A 22,951-nucleotide genomic window follows, 5' to 3' on the forward strand; every position below is an offset into this window, starting at 1 on the left:
TGGGGGGGACATGTTTGCAAGTGTTCATCCTCACCCATGCCAGCTCATGGGGGAAGCGCCTGGGGGGCACACAGCAGCCACCACATGCACCTAGCAGGTGGAAGTGGGCCCTGGCTCTGACACTCAACTGTGATGATATATTGTGCACCCCAATAAAACTGATCTGGGGATCAGAGGACAGAGCTAGCCACTAGGTTAGACATAGAGGCCAGACAGTGATGACACACACCCTTAATCCTATCACTCTTGAGACTCTGTGAGTTCAAGGCCATACTGGGAACAGAGCCAGGCATGGTGGCACACACCTTTAATCCCAGCATTTGAAATCTCATGCCTTTGCTTGGGAAGCACACATGCCTTTAATCTCAGGAAGTAAGATGGCAGGGCAGAGAAAGGTATAAAAGGCATGAGGAAACAGGAATTCACTCTCTTTAGGCTCAGGATTTTGTAGGGTTAAGAACTACTGGCTGGGTTGCTCTGCTTTCTGATCTTTTAGCTTTTACCCCTATATCTGGCTCTGGGTTTTCTATTTATAAGACCATTTAGCAATTCATGTTACACTCAACCCTCTGCCCATTTAGTCATTTGCTCAGCAAATACTTCTTGAGAACTTCTCCGAGCTGATGATTGGGAAGGGGGAGGACATGTATTTGTGCAAGGAAACCATGCAGGGAAAGGTTCCAGGTGGGAGTAGAATGAACCCTAGGGCTCAGCATAGGATACCACATGAGTAGTAGGATAAAGGCCAAGAAGAGCTAGAGCGGGAAGTGGGGGGTATCAAGAAGGATCCTGGTACTGACTACGAGTATGATGAGTATTACTAAAAGGAACAGAGTCTAGAAAAGTACACACAGAACCCCATCAGCCAGAGTGTTGATTCACCAATTCCCACTGTGAACCCTTGACCCAAATCTGTCCAACACAGCTGGAGAGTATCAGTACACACCCAGTGGTGCCTGTTACACAGCAACCATGGTGCTGGGCCACTAAGGACATAAAAGACAAGAAAAGAGTGTGAAACGCTTAGACACATCAGGAAGAACAAGGGTGACCCAATAGCATGTCCTGTCAGAGGGGGAGGAAACAAGAGCTGTGGGCACCAAGGACTCAGGAAGCCTCACAAGAAATTCTCCAACCCAGGAGTCCTTCAGAGACTCAGATGACAGTGCCCTTCCCTAGACCTTCTCAGTGTCCCAGTTTCCACTCTTACACATTGGTTCCCAAGCAGATGAGGAAAATGCCATGTGTTTATGCACAGACACCGTAGCTTCCCAGCATCAGCTTTTCTTTCCCCTCTTGTCTCACTCCAGGTCAGTAAGAGGAGAACACTTTGAGATGCTTCGTCTTCTGATGATGGGACATTTTGACCATGCAGATCCCCTGCAGCCACAGCTTCCCTGTGAGTACACCAAGCCACCCTACCCCATCTGGCCAGAACCTGCCCATTTACTGGTGTCAGGCTGTGTAAGCCACAAGCCTTCCTGATCCTTCTCAGTGTATGTCCATATTTCCTCTTTACATCTGACCCCAGAACATTCCAGTGCTGACCCTCCGTCTGTATTCTGTCATTGTCAGATGGCCAGTTGGCGTGCTTCTGCCTTGACATTCCGGAAACTAGACTCACCATCACGTCAACCATCTATGTACCATGACCACCATCAGCTTATTTATCAAGAGTGCCTAAAGCTGCTGTATCCAAACATACCCCTTCGAGCAGTGGTTTTTAAGCTATGGGTCATGACTCCCTTGGGGGTGGAATGACCCTTTCACAGGGGCTGCCTAAGACTATCAGAAAACACAGATATCTCCATTACATTCAAAACACTATCAAAATTCTAGTTATGAAGCAGCAATGAAAACAGTTTTATGGTTGGGGGGTCACCACAACATGAGGAACTGTGGTAAAGAGTCACAGAATTAGGAAGATTGAGAATCCTTGTTCTAGAGGTAGGATGAGTCACATAGATCTCACTTTCTTGGTTTATTTTATTTTATTTTTATTTTTTGTTTTTCGAGACAGGGTCTCTCTGTGTAGTTTTGGTGCCTGTCCTAGATCTCACTCTGTAGACCAGGCTGGCCTCGAACTCACAGAGATCCACCTGGCTCTGCCTCTCGAGTGCTGGGACTAAAGGCGTGCGCCACCGCCGCCTGGTGACCTTACTTTCTTCACTCAGGGAATTCTAATATCGAGCCATTCACTGTAGCCCTCCATAGCTCGGTTTCTCCATCAGTAAAACTGTCACCCATTAGTTAAGAAAATAAAGTGAGTGGATATTTACAAACAGGTTGAGAATTCCTGAGAATTCTTCCTGGCTGTTGGAACTGCTTCATAAGCACAAAATGAGTGCAGCACAATCCTATAAAGACTTCTAAACCCATACCGCCAAATAAATGATGGCACACACCTTTGCAGATGGGCCTGCTCTGATTCCATGTGCCATCCTTGGTGCAGCGGATGGTCGGTGATGTTGGGGGTTCCATCAGGTAGCCAGGGTTGCACTGATAGCTCACAGTCTTGTTGAAAGTGAAGTCTGTCCCGAACTGGATGCCATTAGGCAGCGTGCCAGGATCCCCACAACTGATGACTAAGAGGCAGGTAGCAGAAAAGAACGAGACAGATGCAATTTATCATGACAGGAACCAAGCTGTGTGAGCGCTCTTCTGGGATACAGCAGGGAACCAGAGAGGTGCCCGGCCCCAGAGCACCGATTCCACCCACCTGCTGCCAAGGGGCTGTGTTTGGCATTGTGAACTGCTGTTCTATTTCATAGGTGGTGGTGTGGTTGCCAGCGGGTGCCAGCCCTTGCTGTTCCTAATCAAGACACACCCATAGCTATAGACAAGAATGAGATAGCTTATTTCTCTTGAAACTAGGCCATCTGGAGCCAGAGAAGCCTTGCTTTTCTCTATGGTTCTTCCTTCACTGCACAGCCTAACTGACCATTTTTTGTTTGTTTGTTTGTTTGTTTGTTTGTTTTTTTTTTTCGAGACAGGGTTTCTCTGTGTAGCTTTGTGCCTTTCCTGGAACTCACTTGGTAGCGCAGGCTGGCCTCGAACTCACAGAGATCTGCCTGGCTCTGCCTCCCGAGTGCTGGGATTAAAGGCGTGTGCCACCACCGCCCGGCCTAACTGACCATTTAAATAGCTTCAGCTGTGTACATCAAAGAAGCGGACTCTTAAAGCCTCCAAGAAAACAGGGCATCACACCAAACTTAAAGTAATCCTTTATGCTGATTTTACAGGATCAATAGATTGGGAAATTCCACTGTCTCCCTCAGCTGTTGGGCTTCCTGGACTCCCACCCCTGGCTCCACCTGAGCAGGTACTGACTTGTACAGTCAGGTGCTGTGCCTGTCCATGTCCCGTTGGCTGTGCAGTGCCGAGTCATGAGCCCTGAGGTTCTATAGCCTTCCCAGCAGGCGTAGATGACGGAGCTGGAGAAAAGGATGCCATCACTGCTCAGGATCATCCCATTGGTGGGGGTGCCTGGGTTTCCACAGGACACGGCTGTCAGGAGGCAAAAACAGTGGCCCAGAAGGGAGTAAGCCAGGACTGAAGCTTAAGACAAAGGAGACCCATGGGCATGAGTTCCTGATGGGAATGTGAGAACATTAGTATGGGATACATTCAGCCTTTGTCTTACCTGACCCTCAGATATATTTTGATTAGCCACAAAAGTAAAACCTGTATTTTCACATCTTTTCTGATCAAAACATGAATTTGAAACATTGAAAATCCATTGCTATTCTAAGCTTGAACACACTTTTCAGCAATGTAGAATTATCATGAACTTTAAAAAGTATTATATGGTATTAGAGTTCAAAAACATCTTCCTTCATAGCATTCTTTATTTGTTCAAAATCTGGAAAATTAAGGCCATATGTTCTGTCCTCAGCAGAGTTCACTTGGGGAGCAGAGAATGCCTCAGGAATGCAAGTAACTGTACCTATCGGAACAGAGTCTCCCTCATGTTATCAAATCTACCCACAGCTATATAATTAGTTGTCACATGGTTTCACTTTGCATTGTTCTCAAAAGTATCTTAATGTTCCCTACAGGCCCAGAGACCTCAGCTAATGGTGCTCAATGCAACAGGGCAGGACTCTCATTCACTGTGTGCACCTTAGCCACCAAGAAGTGGAAATACCCCTTCTACTGGGGACAGACCACAATGATGGCCTCAATGTTGAATATTTTGTCATTTGTATTTGAGACCATCATCAGAATAATTGTTGTATTTTCACCTCAGCCATGTCACAATGATATGCAGGAGAAGACAATAGGTCATGAGACCATTACTGGATAATTAACAGGAAGACTACAGCATGACATTCTCTGAGTGTTTGAAAACATGCTTGTATATTTAGTTGTTCCACTTTTAAACCTAGTCCTGAGAACAAAGAAAGATGCATTTCTCTTAAAATACAGAAGGAAGTAGTCAATTCTTATTTCATGTAGAATATGCACATAAGCTCAAGTTGAGTTTATTCTTGTTTGCAAAACAAATACAAAACACAAATATCAGTGTTTCTCTGCCTCTGTCCATGGCAGGCAAAACTAATCAATAATAATCCACTTCTATAATGAATGTGATTCTGAACCTACAGTTCTTTCTAAGGCAGACTTTTCAACAATATCCTGTTTGACATTTATGTTAAACAGTGTTTACCAATTCACCCAAGGTTCCCTAAAATATAAATTAAAATTTCAAAGTGAAAAGGCAACAGTGTTGGACTATTTGGAACAATTGCTCATTCAATACACATTTGTTTAGCAGTTAGAATATTGTAGCTGCTGATAGAAAGTCTCTCAAAGAAAGGGATCACATGTAGTCCAAACTAGAACCTAAGAATCAACAAAGAACGGTAGTGACATTTCTAGCTGATAATACTTGATAAAATACCCATGTGTAGAGCTTCCTAAATCACCTATGCAGGACAAAATTAATTAACTAATTGATGAGAATAATTCACTTTATCTTAGAAGCAAATATATGTTAATGAGTTTCTACCATGATGATGCTATCTGAACACTGAGACACTTCCCTTCAAATACTGCATTCTATAAAGTAGGACTTATAATTACATTTTTCTATTTCACAGTAAAAAACACATTTATTGCCTGTCATACCAGGGAAATACAGATAGAAGGCAGTGTCAACTTGTGTTTTTGAAGTGACTTTGATGACACATGAGAGCAGAGGATGTGATACTTAAAGCAATAGGTTCTATTTGTAGTTACCCAAAAAACCAAGATACTTTGTAAATTAAAAGGTAAAAATTAATCATAGTCTATGTTTTCAGGTTTTATTCTGTTTAAATACATCTTCTACTTCATATTTTGTTCATGTGTTTTGTTTTGCTAAGGCACAATTTTATCTTACTTAATTTATAGTAAGATATAACTTAACTAATTCTAAACATTAAATTGTTTAATATCAACAGAGCCCACTGAGGATGGTACATTAGACAGATAGCAGCAGCATTATACTGAACTCTGTGATTTTTTTCTGAGTTAATTTATAAAGACAATGGCTTCAAACTCTACCTGTAATATAATTAACGTAAAAGGCTTAGTTAAAGCACACCCCATCACTGTAATGTGTGGAATGTCATATGACCTGGCTATTAGTGGCAATGACAAGATTGTAGCTCAGGTTATCTCCCATCAATACCACACTTTTATGGCTTTAGTTGAATTTAGGGATTATCAAAATTATGAGGAATCGATAAAGATTTGTCCAATGCAACTGAAATCAAATGACATCATTATAGTGAAGCAACTTCCTGAGTGAGGGCCTTGCAAGCATTTGTTAATAAGCCTGTATTCAAAAGATAGATTACTAACCAAAGCCAACATAATGTCAAAGAAATCTACAGGCATGTAATATTAAAATATCATAGTTATATAAATCATTTGATCTTTGTGAATGTTTTAAAATCCTTTCTTGCTTTGTTTTTCATGACTTGTAAGTTCCTTTTACAATTCATTCCAGTTTCCCATGGGGTTGTAAAGATTTTAGTAGATTAAGAAGAAGCAATCACATCAGGATAGAAATAATCCCGACTAGGGAATGTATGCTTGAAGCCTTGCTTAACACTTCTAGAGATCCAGTCCCCAGTGGTTGACACTGTAAGAGCTTTTTCAAGTACTCCAAATTGCATAGAAAAAATTTTTATCCATACAGAAAATATACCAGCATAATCTTTTTGAGACGCAAAACTTGAGAAGTTGGCTTACGTGGGTATCTGTTAGTTAATGGTATATCTGCCTACATTCTGATGCTATTTTCTGAACTTTGAGCAAATCATTATCAAACACATCTTGGTTCATCTTTGCCTAAGGCAGACTTTACAATCATCTGGCCTGGTACTATAAAGGACTCATGATGGCCACCATTGAGAGCTGGAACATCCTTACCTCCTATGGAGACCAGATATGCTCATTCTGGAATGCCACACAGGTTATAATCTTAGGTTGCTTTGCAGCTGTTGTGCATGAAGGCACCAACAGAATGGAACCTGTCAGAACTGATGTACTCCCTGCCCATAGAGATTATGTCTTCTGATTGAGTTGCTTCTCCTCATTGCCTCTCAGCCTCCATTCACCTCAAGGATCCATACAACAAGGCATCAGTCATAGGCTACCATCAGATTAGAAACCCACTTTTGTGTGATAAACATTCAAAGGACAAGAACTAGTGTGATAGGTCCTTTGGACAGTCAGGGCATCTTTAGGACTCACTCATAACCTGGACTGATGCTCTTAAAACTGTTGGGAGAAGAGTTCAAGTATACAAGCGATAAATCCTCTAGAGATCCCTCCATGTGGTCCCAAGTCACTTAGGAATGAGTCAGTGGTTTGAGGAGCCATTGGTTGGGAGGACTGCAGGGCTTGGATCACTTACCCTCACACACAGGCTGTACCCCTGACCAAGACCCATTCACCAGGCACGTACGCTCTGCAGAGCCCCGCAGCTGGTGGCCCATCTCACAGGAGAAGCGCAGAAGACTCTTTGTCTTAAACTCATCCCCAAGACGAGACCATGTGCAGGGGTCCCTGGGTCGCCACAAAATCCAGGACTATTTCCTGAGGAGAACAAAACACAGAGAATGCATGGCTTGTTTAAATCAAGTTGTTTCATGTGAAACTTCTTAATATGCCTTTAAGACAGTTTATGCTTTCACAGTACTGTGGCATCTGGGAAGAAATGTTATCTTCATCATACTTCCTAACATGTAAACTTAAGACAATGTTTCTCTGTCATCAAAATAAAAAATATGGTTAATGAGAAAATGTGATTCTTTGAGGAGAAGTGAAATACTGAGATGTGATCATAGAAGCATCCCCTGACAGTGAGTGTGGGCAGCAAGTCAGAAATGGGGGCTTAGGTATACCAGCTACACAGGAACCTCAAGGTGTCTACTCTTCAGAGCTACATCCAGAGTTAGTAAGTGTTATACCTTACTTAAAGATCACCCATAGAGAAATTAGGATAATAGATGACAGTGACTACTGACACTAGAGATGAAGTATGGGAAAAAATGTGGAAGCCTATAAAAAATTCAACCAAGATAAGCAAGAGCTCCAGCAGAGCAATTGGTAACCCCTGCAGAAGGAAATGTAGAGATGGGCCAGTGAGGACAGGACAGATGCTACTACCAACTGAGTGACAGGAATCAGGGGGTAATGACAGAGATGCTGAAGCAGATGATACAGACCTACATGATGTGGCTTAGTGATGAGATGAGGTTGATATCATAGTGATCTATATGGTGGGGACCAGTTATAGTGGTGAGGATGATACTGATTATGACTTACATGATGTGGCCTGTAATAAATGGATGGAGCTGATGATGGGGATGGTGGTGGTCTATGTCATGGGGACCAGTGATGATAGATAGTGAAGATGATGCTGATCTATGGGGTAAGGACCAAAGGCTGTGGTGAAGATGTCAATGCTCCCTATGGTGGGGACCAGAGATGATGGCAATCATCTATACTAGTGGCATATTTTGCATCATTACAAGCATGCACACGGCTGTCCAATATTCTGAATATAGGGGATGGCAATCATCTATACTAGTGGCATATTTTGCATCATTACAAGCATGCACACGGCTGTCCAATATTCTGAATATAGGGCTCCTCACCTGAGCAGTGGGGAAGGGCTCCACTCCAGTGACTGTCTTCTTGGCAGACTCTTGTGCTATTGCCTGTGAGGATCTGGCCCCCTTTGCAAGAGTACTGAACTGTGGCTCCATATGTAAATAATTCTCCAGTTAGGACAGCATTAGCAGGGACCCCAGGATGCCCACATGATATAGCTGAAGATAAGATTAGAATACATGAAGATATATGTTTGGCATAGTAAGCCTCCCATACAGACCCCCCCCCCCACATACACACATTACCCATTAAGGAACAGGACCTAACTATGTCCTCTATAGATAAGAAATGGCTTTTTTCCAGATGGTCTTTACATATCTAGTTATTGAAAGAAGGAAAAGTAGTGGTGATGTAATTTTTTTTTTCTGACTTAAGAGAGCTTTGCTTAAAGTTGGAATTTACATGTCAGCCTTCAAGGAGAAAAACATCTCCCTGACTTTATCTATCTGGCTCTAATTATATTCTGTGTGAGCAGAATGGGGATTTTTTTCAAGTGAAAAGCCATACAATTCCATCAGAATTATTTCCATTACTTCGTCAGTTAACACGATAATCATACAGTTTGCTCAGAGACAAAATTGTATTAAATTTACCTAATTAAGCTCATCTGTCTAGGAAAACAAGTCTAGTGAGCACACTTTTAGTGGGTTGTGATCTAAAATGTGTAAGTAAAAATAACAAATGAAAAATTGACTCCCCTTCAGCATAGTCTGAAAAAATTATCTCAGCATTTTCATTCATATCCTTAAAATTATACCTAACTGAGTCCATAATCTATTGTCAACATCCTTCAAAAAGACAAGTTCTAGGATCCAGATGAATAGAGTACCGAGTATTGAAAACTCTATCTTCACTTGCTCATGAATTACCAAATACAGCTAGGGACAGATACACTGCAATGCTTCATGCAAATGACTAGCTAGATGGAAGCTGCCAGGTCCTTATTCAAAGGCATGGATTCAGCATCGAAGACTAACTCCCTTTGATTACTAGCAACACAGAAGTGATGTGGACCAGAGAGGAGGGGCTGGAGCTGGAAGGCAGAGCCCTCCCCTGGGTCACATTAGCCCTCATTATCCATCTAGTATTAGCATTCATTCAGTGCAGACCCACGTTTCATCTAGAGTCCTAAAAGGAAGCCAATTAGATCCCAAACACTGAAGTGTTGGGTAAATGACCAATTCTGGCTGAAATAAGAGAACAAAAGGAAAACAATCCAAGAAACAAAGCAGCATGAAGACAAGGCAGAACCTCACTGGAGCATGTGAAGTTGTCCTCTGAGATGCTCCTTCCCATACTCTTGTTGTTAAGGACAAGTGGGACAATGAGGGGCGGGGACCAGTCATCAAGGGACAGGGAGTTTGTTAAGTCCTAGGGCCTGCAGGTGGAGCACTAAATGAGCATCAGTACAAAGGCTGATGGGAATCTCCCAGGAGTAGGAGAGGACAGTGTAAAAGGGAAGGAACAGAGACAACCAAGTTCCCTGGAGAATTCCCCAGTGTGGAGCTGCAGTGTGCCGAAGGGGAGAGACTGTGGCCCATTCAAAGGGGAGCCAGCCCTGTCTACAGTCACTGAGCACTCAACACTCCTTGAAGCTATCCTTCCCTTTCTCTGTGGAAAAAAACCATAGTGTCAAAGTTAGAACTGAAAGCTGTTCCTGTGCAGGGCTGAGAGGGAAATGCCCTTGAAGTGGGGGTGGGTGAAATTCTCCCCTACCTACCCACCCACCCGCAAAGCCCTGCAGTTGAAAGGGGTAGAGGGCACTTTGTAGCAAGGACGCTCCTGCCATAGTTCCACCTCTTTTCTGGGCATCGCCATGAAGGTGGCATTTTTATTTTAAGGACTGCTTTGCTTCTGCCTGACTTGAGAATCCCAGACAGCGATGTTTTCTAAACGTACAGATTACATTTGGAAGATGATCTTTCTATGCTGCAGGATTGTCTGCTTTTGTTTTGTTTTCAAGGGGAAAACACCACAGTATGGGGCACGCATAGACAGATACATTCTTATCCATTTTCATCTTCTAAACGGAGAGGAACAAATTCTCTGGGACCTTGGTGGCCATTCGCATTTTATCTGTCTAGAAGAGCATCTCCACCCTTCCCAGAGCTGTTGTTTTTCTGCTGGCTCATGTGAGGCTTGTCTGATGCTGTCTGCCAGCTGGGGTCACAGCTGGCTGCACTGGAAGGGTCATGAGAGCCAGATCCATTCTCTGTGGCAACTCCTCCTTCTCAGTCACGGATGCTGGGTGAGCAGGTCAGAAGCCTACCTCAGAGCCCTTCGCTGATGTTTCTAATCTGGAACTTCAGAGAGTGAGGCTGAGGAGGGAAGACGCTGAGCTGACAGAAGGCAAAGAGTAAGCCCGTCTCACAGCCTAAAGCAGGCAGAGGTGGTCATACAGAGGCAGAGGTGAGAGGTCCCTTTCTCCCATCTTACACTTACTTAAGTCATATTTGGTGATTTCTGTCTGACCCACGATAAGGACTGGCAGAAACAGTGACAGGAGAGGGAGAAGGAGCTAAAATCTAGTGTTTATATGACTATGTAGAAATGTATTTCTATTGTTGCCATTTCCTTTGGCTCTGTGGCCAGGAAGCCTGGGAGGAGAAGCCTCGCTCACCTAGACACTTGGGTAAGGAGCGATCCCACAAGCCATTCGCCATACAACTCAGGGCAGAAGACCCCAGCAGGTAGAACCCCTTCTTGCAGTGATACATCACGCTCATCCCATACTCGAAACTCTCAGGAAAGTTCTGTTGCCCATGGCGAACTGCATTTTCCACAAATCCAGGATCCGAACAGTTTACCACTAGAAAATGAAACATTTCATGAGAGATAAAACTCCCCCCCCCCAGCCGTAAAGAAGAATAAAATTACGTCCTTTGCAAGAAAAAGAAGGCAATAGTAGATTGCCATACTGGGCAAATCAAATGAGTCTCTAAAAGACAATTATTTGTCTCCTCTCATTTGCAGTCCCTAGATTTCATATGGATATATAAAATCATATATGTATATAGGACAGGAAAACATGTGTGAAATTGTCCAGGGGACAAAGGGGACCAGAGGGTGGGGCTAAAAAAGAAGAGACACAGAGCATGGGGGAATATGCTCAACATATAATATATAGTTATGTGAGAATGTCCTTATGTAAGCAGTATCTTGTACAATGAATACACAATGAATTAAAAAATAAATTCATAAATTACAGTAAGAAACAAGCAAACAAACAAACAAATCCTATGCTAAAGTATAAAAGAATGTAAATTTTAAATCAATTTAGAAAGTTTATGAAGGCAGAAGTTGATCTGGGAACTTCCCCATGAATTCTTGATTCCTCTGCTGTGGAGAGAATTCCCACAGAGCTATACCTGGTTTGACTCCAGAGTGTTAGTACCTAGCCTTAATCCACCTTTTGTTTCTCTTTTTACCCTCTATGTGAATCTGGTCTGAGAGTTTCTCAAGGGCACAAAGCCTATGCAAAACTTAGTTGGGAAAAATCCAGCACACTGTGATGTTCCTTAATCGAGAATTTGCATTTGACATTGTCCCATTGGAAGCTTAGTTAAGATGTTTTGGGGATATGGAAATCAACTTGCTACAAGTATAAATTGGAGAATGATAAAAAAGGCCCTTGGCTGAGGGAGGGTGTCTCAGTCTGAGAGGCTCAGTCCCCCTGTTGCTTGGAAAGGCTAAAGGGTCATCCTTAAGGTGCCTCTGTCTCTTGATTCCATGGACCCTCGTGAACACCCACCCTGTAGATTGTATTTATTCTTTGTTACAGACATGTCAAGCATCAGATTGACTACTACCATAGTTCTGAAGTTGTGGGGCCAATCTACTATTTCCTAAAATTATGCTTCTTCAATATAAATTCTAGATCAATTTTCTTCATTAAGTTTTTACATTCTAAAAAAATAATGGTGAAATGGAACTGGCTGGCACTGGTTTGATTAGGTTTATTCAAGTACAGTGTTTGAGATCTGGAACATATATTAATTATTTAGCCCCACCCACCTATACATATTTATGTGTGCCCCTAAGGGAATACTGCTGTCAATACACTGTCACTGCAGCTGAAAATGGCAGTTCTTCCATCAACGCCTCATGGAAATGTAGGTTAGGCCACCTCTGATGGGAATCCTCTTGCCTCAGGAGGAGAGAGGAAGGCATTCTCAGCAGTACAGGACACGCTCTGGTTATGCTGAATGGCTTCCATTAGCCCAAAGGCCCATGGACATCTTGGGAGGAATTAGCAGCAGGCATCCTCAGGTGCAGAATAGCAAATGGCCTGATTACCTCGTACTTCCCCTACCATGCCAGTGAATGGGACAGCTGCCATGGAGCACCCTCTCCAGATTATTTCTGGCTCAGAAAAGAGCTGTGCACTGAATTCTCAGCAGCCACTGCACACAGTGAGTTCTGGAAGCTGAAGGCAAACCTGTCCCCCTGTATGGATTTGATTCCTTTGCTGAGATGGGAGTGGGGAGGTCCAGACAGAGATGGGGTTCATCAAGACCCCTTTGGTGCAATGTTCCCTGAATTTCATGCAACTCTTGAACTTATGGATGAAAGCTTTGATTTCCCTGAGCTAAAAAAATGTTTATGGATCCGAGGAGGGTATTTTTTAAGGTTCTACAATACTCTTGTTTCTATAACTAAGTTGTAATCCAAACTCTAACCTAGCAGGGATGACCTAGCTGGAGGCAATCAAATAAACCTGAAAAATGGTTTGTAAAACCTGGAACAAACAGGTGTACCCCAGGCCAATGCTTGGCATGGCAAGCCTAGTTCAAGATGAAAAGAAAAATGGTCCCTTGATCAGAGAAGTACTACCTCTATATACTTTGAGCAGACAAAGGGCAATTAAAGTATCCTGTGACCCATAGGGTACCATTGACATACTGTGAGATGCCTCAGTAGAGTCTTTGGGGCCTGTGCTAGACAGGACACTCCCTTAGTGTGATCTGTACTGATGTACAAAAGCCTGGAACCCCATATTCTGCACAGTACTTTGTGAACATTTACTGATTTTAAGCTATGACTTCCTACGTACAGGTTTTGTGTGTGTGTGTGTGTGTGTGTGTGTGTATGCATAAGCCTTTTCCTTTGCCTGTACTTCAGGGCAAAATACTCCCTTCCTAGACACATTTTTTTTTTTTTTTTAACCTCGACAGGTAGGCAAAGGGCTGCTCCACTGGCCGTTGCTCCGACACTGGGCCCTGGAGGCACCCTGCAGCAGGTAGCCCGTGTGGCAGGTGAAATTCACAAGGTCGTTCAGGTTGAACTCGCTGCCATTGGTGAGGCCATGGGCAGGATTTCCTGGGTGTCCACATGTGATGGCTGTGGGAACAAGGTCTATATTACTGTCCATGCTTAACAGGTCACCAAGCCCACCTGGAGTCCCTGGGTACAAATGGGTAGACGTGAAAATGGATGGAAAGCGTTGCTAGCGACATGGAGGACACTTAGAGCCTTTTGTTGTGACAGTGGGAAGCAGCCTCTACCAGCAGAGGCCTCGGCCTTCGTTACCTCAGGACTAGTGCTGTTTACTCAGGCCAGCAGAATGCCGACTGACTTGGCCACAAAGCAGCCAGACACAGGTTCAAATCTTTTGTTGATCAAGGATTTTGAGTATTTCCCACCTGGTGCACACCAGCTGCTGCCCTGAAGCTTTCATTCGGAACCACTCTGGGGGGTTGTTTTCAGCTTCAAATTATAAACTATTCTAGTATGAAGTTAATCATAGACTCAGAGCAAAGTAACTGAACGTGTGCCAGTGTTCTCCTCAGCGATCCCTGTCGTGTGACCTTAGGCAGTGTGATGAACTGCCCTGGTGGTCAGACTCTACACAGCACGCATGCAGAGCAAGGTGGGGTCTGCCACAGGTGCTTTCAAAGGAACATGTAGCAGCCACCAACTGCCCCTTTCCTCCTCACTTATCTTGTCAGCATCTTCTTCCTTTTAAGTGAAGCTGCATTCCTGACTCTATTATTATTTCCAGAGCACCATCAGAGACCACATCCACTACTACTCAGTCACATCTACACCTCTGCTTAATTCATGAGAGAGTAAAGGCTCTCAGAAGCATGTGGCCTGACAGGAAGCTGGCACCGAGAAGGGGGGACATCTGTAAACCCTCCGCGTTCACTCCTGAAGTCCTGGGTTTTGAGAACAGGCACAGCATGTAAACATCTTTTTTTGAGTAAATGAAGGGTTGCTGCAAAACTCTTTATTCTTCCTGGAACCGATGATCTAATACCTGACAACACGTGATAGTAAGGGAGTGTCCACATCCTCCTCTAAACGGCACCATTTCTCATCCTGAATGCCCTATGAATGAGCGTATGACATCAGTCACAAGGTGCCTTTTAGTGAATTGATGCAAGAACTTATGGAGGGCTGGAGTCTAGGGGGACAATATAGAAAACTTCCCTGCTGGACAGGGAAAGCCAGGATGGCAGACTTGTACTTTGACTTGAGGCTGCAAGAGGGACAGATCACCACCAGCAGCAGCAGCAGCAGCCATTGTCTTAGAAGGTGGAACATTTTTGAACAATGACCGAACTACACTGGAAAATGGAAGACTCCATCACAAACTCTACTCACGGACGCAAACAGGGGTCTGCCCCGACCACTTGTGGTCCTGCAGGCAAATCCTCACAGAGGTGCCTACGAGCCGGAACCCAGGGTTGCACTGGTAGACCACCGTGTCCCTGTAGCTGAAGCCATCACCGCTGATATGGCCATTCACAATGGGGTCTGGAGAGCCACAGTGGCCCGCTGAGGACAGACACAAAACAGTGGAAAACTCATCAGGGAATGTGTCAGCAGGAGCCCATGGTATTCACAACTCACTTACCTTTGTTGTCAAGTTAAGAACAGAGATGAATGCATAACTAACTGAGAATTTCCTCACTGACATATGTCCTTTTATTCCATATTATTGTTCTTTTCTACCTATTCATATTTTTTCTCAACCATTGTGGGTAAGTCTTATCTCTTATATAAAATTTTTATTGTCATCACCCCAATTATAGTTTTGCTGATTACTTATCCTATTAGTTTCTTACTTCTATGGCATGTGATCTATCTTCATGAGTAAAAATCAAAAGATAGAGATGGGTTTCCTAACCCACTGGTCAGCAGAGAAAAGAAGAGGAACATACCCAACCTAGGAAATGGGACTACGTAACTATTTATGAAATTCCAGAGGGAGAGGCAGAGATCAGAAAAGGTGTCCAGTTTAAGACATGTTCACTTGGGTCATCTGAAAACCACTGACAGAAGAAAAATGTCTCCTCACCAGTAGGGTGTATAACTCAGGTCATATTGAAAGTGATAGGGAATGTGGAGGAGCAAGCTCACTGATACTCAAGTAAGCAAACCAATGTCAGAATGTACCAATGAACTGTACATGGGAAAGGGCAGGTGGATAGAAAGGACAGCTGCAGGGCTTGCTGAACACACAGGTGGGAGGGACTGAGCAGGAAGGAACTGTGTGGTCAGGCAGAGTGGAGAGGCAGATGAGGTTTGCTCCGCCCAGCTACGACCTGTCTGTCTCCAGGTACCCTTCTCTCTGGCTGCTTTTCTCCCTCCATCTCTCTCTTTTTCTCTGCCTTATTTACTTACATACCTTCAACTTATTTTATTTCTTTCCCCATACACACAGATAGGTTCTTACTGACTCATCAGAACAAGAGAAGAGAAAGTAAAGGACTCTAGAAACCGAGGTTTGGGATTGGCCAGTGTGGGGGAGGCTGTAACTTCCAGTTCCCAAGTGTAGAGCCTGTGTAGGACACATGTGGATGGAAGTGGATGCATAAGTTCAAGTGAGTCTTCCTCTGGCCACGGTCCTTCCAGCAGAGAAGCCAGAGACCATCAGAATTGAGAAAAAGTAATCCGATTATTGTCATGCTCCATGGGGTTTCACTTTGAAGAATTTAGAATAGTCATGGGCATTTCTGCTGGAGACAACATTCTCTTGGTTTTCATAACCAAGTTCATGACCAGGAAGTGGCATCACAGAGGCGAGGGGCAGCACAAATGGAATAGGAAGGATAATGAACAATCCTGATTATCAGACTGATCAGGTTTAGAATCACCATGGAAACAAACCCCTGGATGTATTTGTGAGGGTTAACTGAGGGAAGACCTCGTCAGTTCTTGTCCATGCAGATTACTTTCCATACACCCAGACTTACTGCTACCAGCAGGTTTTCAAGTAAAACGAAATGTCCTTGTAGGTGTCAAAGGGGTCTCTGAAGCCCTCTTTGTTAGCATAGGGGAAGAACACTGGCTGCAGAACTATCATCCAAGACACTGCCATCAGCACAGTATGCTCTCATGATGGCCAGTGGAGGCATTGCCCCAGCTCCAGCCACAGGGACCAGAGAAAGCACCACAGGAACCACAATAGGACTTCACACAGGGTAGCTGCTGCTTTGGAGGTGATAGATATGACGCCCAGTTTCCAGACACAGGTACCAAAATTGCAGTCAGATCCTTAGAGATTATTAAGTCACTTGGATCTTAGCGATCAGTCCAGATCAGTGGTTCTCAACCTGTGGGTCGTGACCCCTCTGGGTCCCATATCAGATATTTACATCATGATTCGTAACAGTAGCAACATTACAGTTATGAAGTAGCAACAAGATAATTTTATGGTTGGGGGTCACCACAACATGTTGCAGCATTAGGAATGTTGAGAATCACTGTGCTAGATAGTTTCAGATGCTTTGGGGTCACTTATATGAACGGCATTGAGAACCAGGCATGGCTTGCTAAAGAGGGCATATCTAACAAAATCACAAAACCTTCAAGTGAGCTTTTCTCATCCCTCTCAGTTAGACAAACTTGATTGGACACGCTCATTTTCAAACATCACACATCTCCATTAAGCTTCTAGTTCACGCATAGCTTGAAGGGGCACACACCTTTAAATCACATGGTCATGTATCTAACCCCTTAGGAGATAGGTGACAAGGTGTACTATATCTGCAAGGGAAATTTCCCAGGGCAGTGTACCTCTAACTCAGCTACCCTGCCCTCTGAGGAAGTGGCTTACATACTTAAAGGAAATAGAGGAATACTTCAAAATTACTGCACTTCAGCCCTGTGCCAAATGGAAGGAAGAACCCACATGATGATGTGGTACTTTACATTCCGAATTCGAATTGATGTAGACAAGGTGTCCTGGTTTCATTTCCATCACTGGGATAAAACACTATGACAAAAAGGAACTTCACAGGAAAAAAAGTTTCTTTTAGTTCCCAATTCCATCTTCCAGCCCGCCACTGTAGGAAGTCTAAGTGGCTGGAACTGGAAAGCGCTAGAAACGAATAATACATGCATGATTCCAGCACCTAGTTTGATTTCTCTACTCTTGTATAGTTCAGGGCTGTCCACAGTGGACTGGGTCTTCCCATGTCACTGAACATAATCAAGACAATCCTCAATAGCCATGCCCACAGGCATACCTGATCTAGACAATCCCACGCCAAGACATTCTTCCCAGGTGATTCCAGTTTGTGTCCAGTTGATGATTAATATTGACTATCACATGAGGTGATCCCTGATTTGAAATAACTCACTCATTTCTCATTTCATTTTCCAGTCTCAGTACATTTCTCTCTTAAAATTTCCAGATATAAGAATATAGGCTCTTCACATGTACAAATATCCACAACAATTTTATTTATAGTATTTAACCTATGTATCCATAATAGTGTCAAAATTGTGAGGAAGAAAAACTCCCTCAGGTGAAACTTGAATTAAATGTACTCTGAATTCTGTTTTGGGTTTGAGACACCATTACTTTGTAATGTTTTGCTATATTGTTTGACTGTGAGAGGTTTTTAAAAGTCTTTACTATAGTCTTGGGTTTGAGTGGTAGGGAAATGCAGGTAGAAAGGGGTTCTCTGTCTCTTATGATGGATACATTGCTCCTGAGGGTTATCTAGAGCTCCATTCAGATTTCTGTTCTCCTGTGGAAATAAATGCTTCACCATTCTGCAGTAATGGCTGTTCCATTCCTTGAACCCCCAGCCCACTATATCAAGTCTTCTGTGCTGCCTTTGAATGATCTGATATAAACTGGTATGGTTGTTACTTTTCTACTGCTGTGATATAACACTATGACAAAGGCAACTAACACAGGAAAGAATTTATTTGGGCTTATGGTTTTGGAGGGAATATGGGTCTGTCATGTCATAAAATGTAGGCAGCAGTAAACAAGGTAGGTAACAGATAGCATGAGAACAGCTGAGAGCTCACATCTTGAACCAAAAGCAGGAAGCAGAGAGAGCTCACTGTGAATGTTGTGAGTCTTCAGACTCTCAAAGCCTGCCCCTAGTGACACTCTTCCTCCAACAAGACTACATCGTCTAAGCTTTTCCAGACAGTGCCACTAACTGGGGGCCAAGACTTCAAATATCTGAATGTATGGTAGACATTCATATTCAAAACATCACACCAGGGGGTGCCTCTCCTCACACAGTTAATGCTCTTAGGCTGGGAATGAAGAGAAGAATCAAATGTAGCCCCAGACACTGACCACAGATAGACAGACAGACATGCAGAGCTCAGGACTTTGCGTGCTGGAACAGCTTAGAAGGGTAGTTATTCTAAGTCACACAGAAACGAACTATAGGACACAAGGGGGTATGTACCATGTGCAAACACTGCACACTTTATATAAGTGACTTTACCTTTTTGAATTTTGATTTTGTCGTCTACAGAGATCCTGGAACTAAGTCCCAAGAAGGATAAGCAGGGGAAGGACAGGTGAACATAAACCTCTGGAGTTTGGAGTGTCATGATTTGGAAATTTAAATTCAACAATGTTATGCTGATTCTAAGGAAACTCTGCCCATTAGCGTACTATACAGAATCCTACCTGTGTTGAAGGGTAGAACTGGCAGCCTTCCAGGAGAGAGGAACACTGTAGAAAGAGGGGCAGAGTGGTCCCCTCTGCTATGACATCTTTACTCCCTTCCCTGAAACCTGCCTATCTTACGCTCACCTGCTACTCTGCCATTTTCCACCACTGCAAATACTCAACGTTCCTGGGAGAATCAGAATGTAACCATTTTTAGAAAAATCTACAAACCAAATGTCCAACCTTAGTATTTGCCTTGTGATTATCAGTCCTTTGGCCTGACAATGAAATACTGAGTACTGCAAATATCCTGCCTCTTAGGGGAGTCAGGAAGACAGGCTGCATGACATGACGCAATCTGTGTGGTGAGTGTCTTTGAGTTAAGCCAGGCTTATATGGACAGTGAACACCAGTGAACACTTTTGCAGACCCTTCTTAAGTATTAATAAGCAGTCATAAAATGTCAGGTGGATCAGATCCATGAAAGGCATGAAAGGCTGGCATTAAACATCCATGGATATTTTTAAACCTGTGTATCTGTCTGTATTAAAAGAACACTGTAGAATACTGATGAACGAGACTGTTTTACTTCTAAGTGTAATTTGCAAGGGGATGCTGAACAATTTTTCCATGCCACACAAAGGCAATGGATCTTCAGAACATGAAGTCCTGCTGAGGACAAGGGTTTGACAAGCTATACTACACTCTGAGGCCTCCGGTGGAGACGTCGACCAAGGGCCTAAGTCTTTTGTCAATTCTCAATTGCATAGACAAAATCTGAGGGTTGGTGTTAGAAGATTCCAAACGGTTCACCTTCCCTAAGACACCATGCACACTCCACAGAAATACAGCAGAATAGACAACTTCAGAAACGATTCCTCTCTTCTAATGAAATCATTTTTTTCTGTAATGTCACACTATCATTCTCAGCTATTTTATTAAACATTTTTACATAGACTTTTCAAAATCTACAAGTTATTTAAAGAACAAATTCCAATTTTATTCCCGTCAATCTGCAAAAAAATCTAAAATAGAATTTTGAATTATGAGATCTAGCTATTTCAGTCCTTGAAAATGTCACCACATTATACTCACAACAAGATTTGTGTCTTTATAGTCATTATGGTTCAACAAATGTAAACCTACTTCAAAGAGCAATCCATTGTACTGGAAAGTTGATGTTTTTATGTAGAACTCCTTAACAGAGGTATCTTTGACAGTGAGGATTAAAAAGGTAACCTGGTGGGAGAACGGACAGGTCATTCTATGCTAGAAAAATCTACATGCCATAGTGTGTTATCAAGAGATTAATGAACACTTTTACAACAGGGGCCCTAGATTACAAACATACTACCTTCTTCTAGATGCTGTGCTCACTGTTGGGTTCGAGGGAAATTACTACAAAGAAGATAAATACAGGAAAATAATTAAGCGAACACTGTGATCATAAAACTTTCCTGATGGGCTAGAAGGCACTTGGTAGGGGAGATAGTGGGTCTGTGTTCTCATGGCTTAATCCTCAAGCCTAGATAGATATTTAGCACTGCACTTTACAGAAGGGAACACAGAGAAAGTCCTCAGTAACTTAGAGAATACTAGAGCCCCCAACCACAATGCAGAAGTGAGATCCTACACAATGTGTTCTTTGAGCTAGTGTGAGGCTGTACAATAACACACAAGTGCATGCCTTCACCTTAAACTCATTTGTAAGTTCACATCACACACACACACACACACACACACACACACACACACACACACACGTGCACCTCACTCATAGGTTCAGGCTCAGAATTCAGATTAGGTACTTCCAACAGGACCAAATTCCATTCTCCAGTGTGAGCCAAGAGCATTGCCCTTCATCTCCTTAAATATAGTTTTTATATGAAAAATTCCACAAGCCATGGTTGATGGTAGAATCATCCTTTCAAGTACTGATCCATTTCTACTCAATGACCAGAAATATTCTTTCCTCATGGAAATCACTGAACACATCTAGAATACCAGATGCAAGATCCCTCTTCCATCATAATCAGAAGGACCATGCCAAGGCAAGATGTTCCTCTGGGTACTCCTCAAGGTAAATAGAAGATTCCCCATCCATGACCTGGGCCAAGCATCCATCATAGTATCTTATACAATGCTGGAATCACATGGTCTGAAACTCAGTACATTTTGGAGTCCACAGAAGCCCTGGGTACAAAGCACAATTGGGCAGCTCTCTTCTGAAATGAGACTCCATTATGATGCTGGACAGATTTGCCATCTTAACTTGATCTGTCAAGGAGATGGCTTCTATATGTGGTCTGAAACCTAATTTTCTGCTGTACTGTGTTTACTGTTACTAACCAATAGAGAAAGATCCACATTGCTGACACCAGCACAAACCCTTATCCCATCCACAGCACATGAATTTAATTAGTTTTATTCTTCCCAACACAGGTTTTCATGGTAGCTCTACTGCGGTAGTTTGAAAGAAAACAGCCTCCACAGAGAATGGCACTATTAGAAGGTGTGGCCTTATTGGAGGAAGTATGTCACTGTGGGGAGCAAGTTTTGAGGTCTCCTTTGCTCAATCTATTCTCATTGTGACACATAGTTGTTTCTGCTGCCTGTGGATAAAGATGTAGAACTCTGAGCTCCTTCTCCAGTACCATATCTGCCTGCACACCACCATGTCCTGCCATGATGATAATAAACTAAACCTCTGAAACTGTAAGCCAGCCCCAATTAAAGGTTTTCATTTATGAGATTTGCCATGATCATGGTGTCTCTTCACAGCAGTAGAAAGTATAAGATACCTACCTACCTATCCATGGCTGGCAAAGATAAGAAAAACTAACTGCAACCAGCTAATTACATCTTTCATCCCATGGCATTTCAGATATCTAAAGTTATTTATTCATTATTTCTAATGTTCCTCTTGGCCAAAATGATGTTAAAATGTTTCCAGATATTCTTCACAAATCTAGATCACCAAATCCATCAGCATAGGGGCACATCTAACCCTAGTGTCTATTTAGGTTCTTTATAGAACTGGAATCAAGATGCTAGGTGTCCTGGCTAATTTTATGCCAATTTGCCATAAGTTAGAATCATTTGGGAAAAGGGACTACCAATTGAGAATCAGAAGATTTACCTGTAGGGAAGCCTGTAGTGTATTTTCTTAATAAGTGATTGATGTGGGAGAGCCCAGGCCACTACGGATGGTAGTGCCACTCTTGAGCAAGTGATCCTTCGCATATAAGAAATCAGACTGGGTAATCCACTAGAAGCAAACCAGTAAACAACATTCCTCCTTGCCCTTTACATCAGCAGCTCCTGTTTCCAGGTTCCTGCCCTGCCCTCCCTTAGTAACAGATGGTGATGTAGGACTATAAGCTGAAATGAATCCTTTCTTCCCCAAACTGTGTATAATCGTGATGTTCTAATAGAACAATAGTAACCCTAACTAAGACACTACATATGGAATATTGAGATGCATAAAGGATGGGGTGGGATAGTGTAGCTCTTTGAGAGTGGAACCAGGCTATCTGGAAAATATAGAGGAACATTCAGGGTGTGGGCAATGGGGTATCCACGTTCCTTGGCACTGTTTATCCACAGAAGCTCATGATTTATCTGTTCTTTAAGATGTTGTTTCTCACTCTGTCATTGACCACATTCAGGGAAACACACCTGCTGCTCTTGAGCTTCCTATAGACTACCTAGTACTTTTCTCTTGCCTTTGAGTACTTCCTGTCTTCCTGTGTCCTTCTCATTGGGGTGGCTTCTTTCTCAAAGCCACAGAGTTGAGGGTTGTTATTTCATTTTATCAAGAGGCAATCTCTCTTTGACTTGAGTCCATGGTATTATATAGATTGTTTTCTGAATTTAAAAATATGTATATTTTACTTTGAAAAAAAA

The 22,951-nt window shown here is 42.9% G+C and overlaps 1 protein-coding gene across 1 annotated transcript in view; it reads right to left on the bottom strand.

Moving 5' to 3' along the window:
• The window catches only part of Csmd1 (CUB and Sushi multiple domains 1), a 1,274,530-nt gene that overhangs the window by 26,305 nt on the left and 1,225,274 nt on the right, over positions 1–22,951 (bottom strand). The window contains 8 exon segments of the mRNA XM_059244994.1: positions 2,406–2,585; positions 3,331–3,507; positions 6,908–7,042; positions 7,045–7,089; positions 8,154–8,327; positions 10,790–10,978; positions 13,336–13,509; positions 14,776–14,949. Of these exon segments, the coding sequence (XP_059100977.1) occupies positions 2,406–2,585; positions 3,331–3,507; positions 6,908–7,042; positions 7,045–7,089; positions 8,154–8,327; positions 10,790–10,978; positions 13,336–13,509; positions 14,776–14,949 (1,248 nt within the window).

The sequence above is a fragment of the Peromyscus eremicus genome, chromosome 17 (genome assembly GCF_949786415.1).
Source record: "Peromyscus eremicus chromosome 17, PerEre_H2_v1, whole genome shotgun sequence".
NCBI lineage: Eukaryota > Metazoa > Chordata > Mammalia > Rodentia > Cricetidae > Peromyscus > Peromyscus eremicus.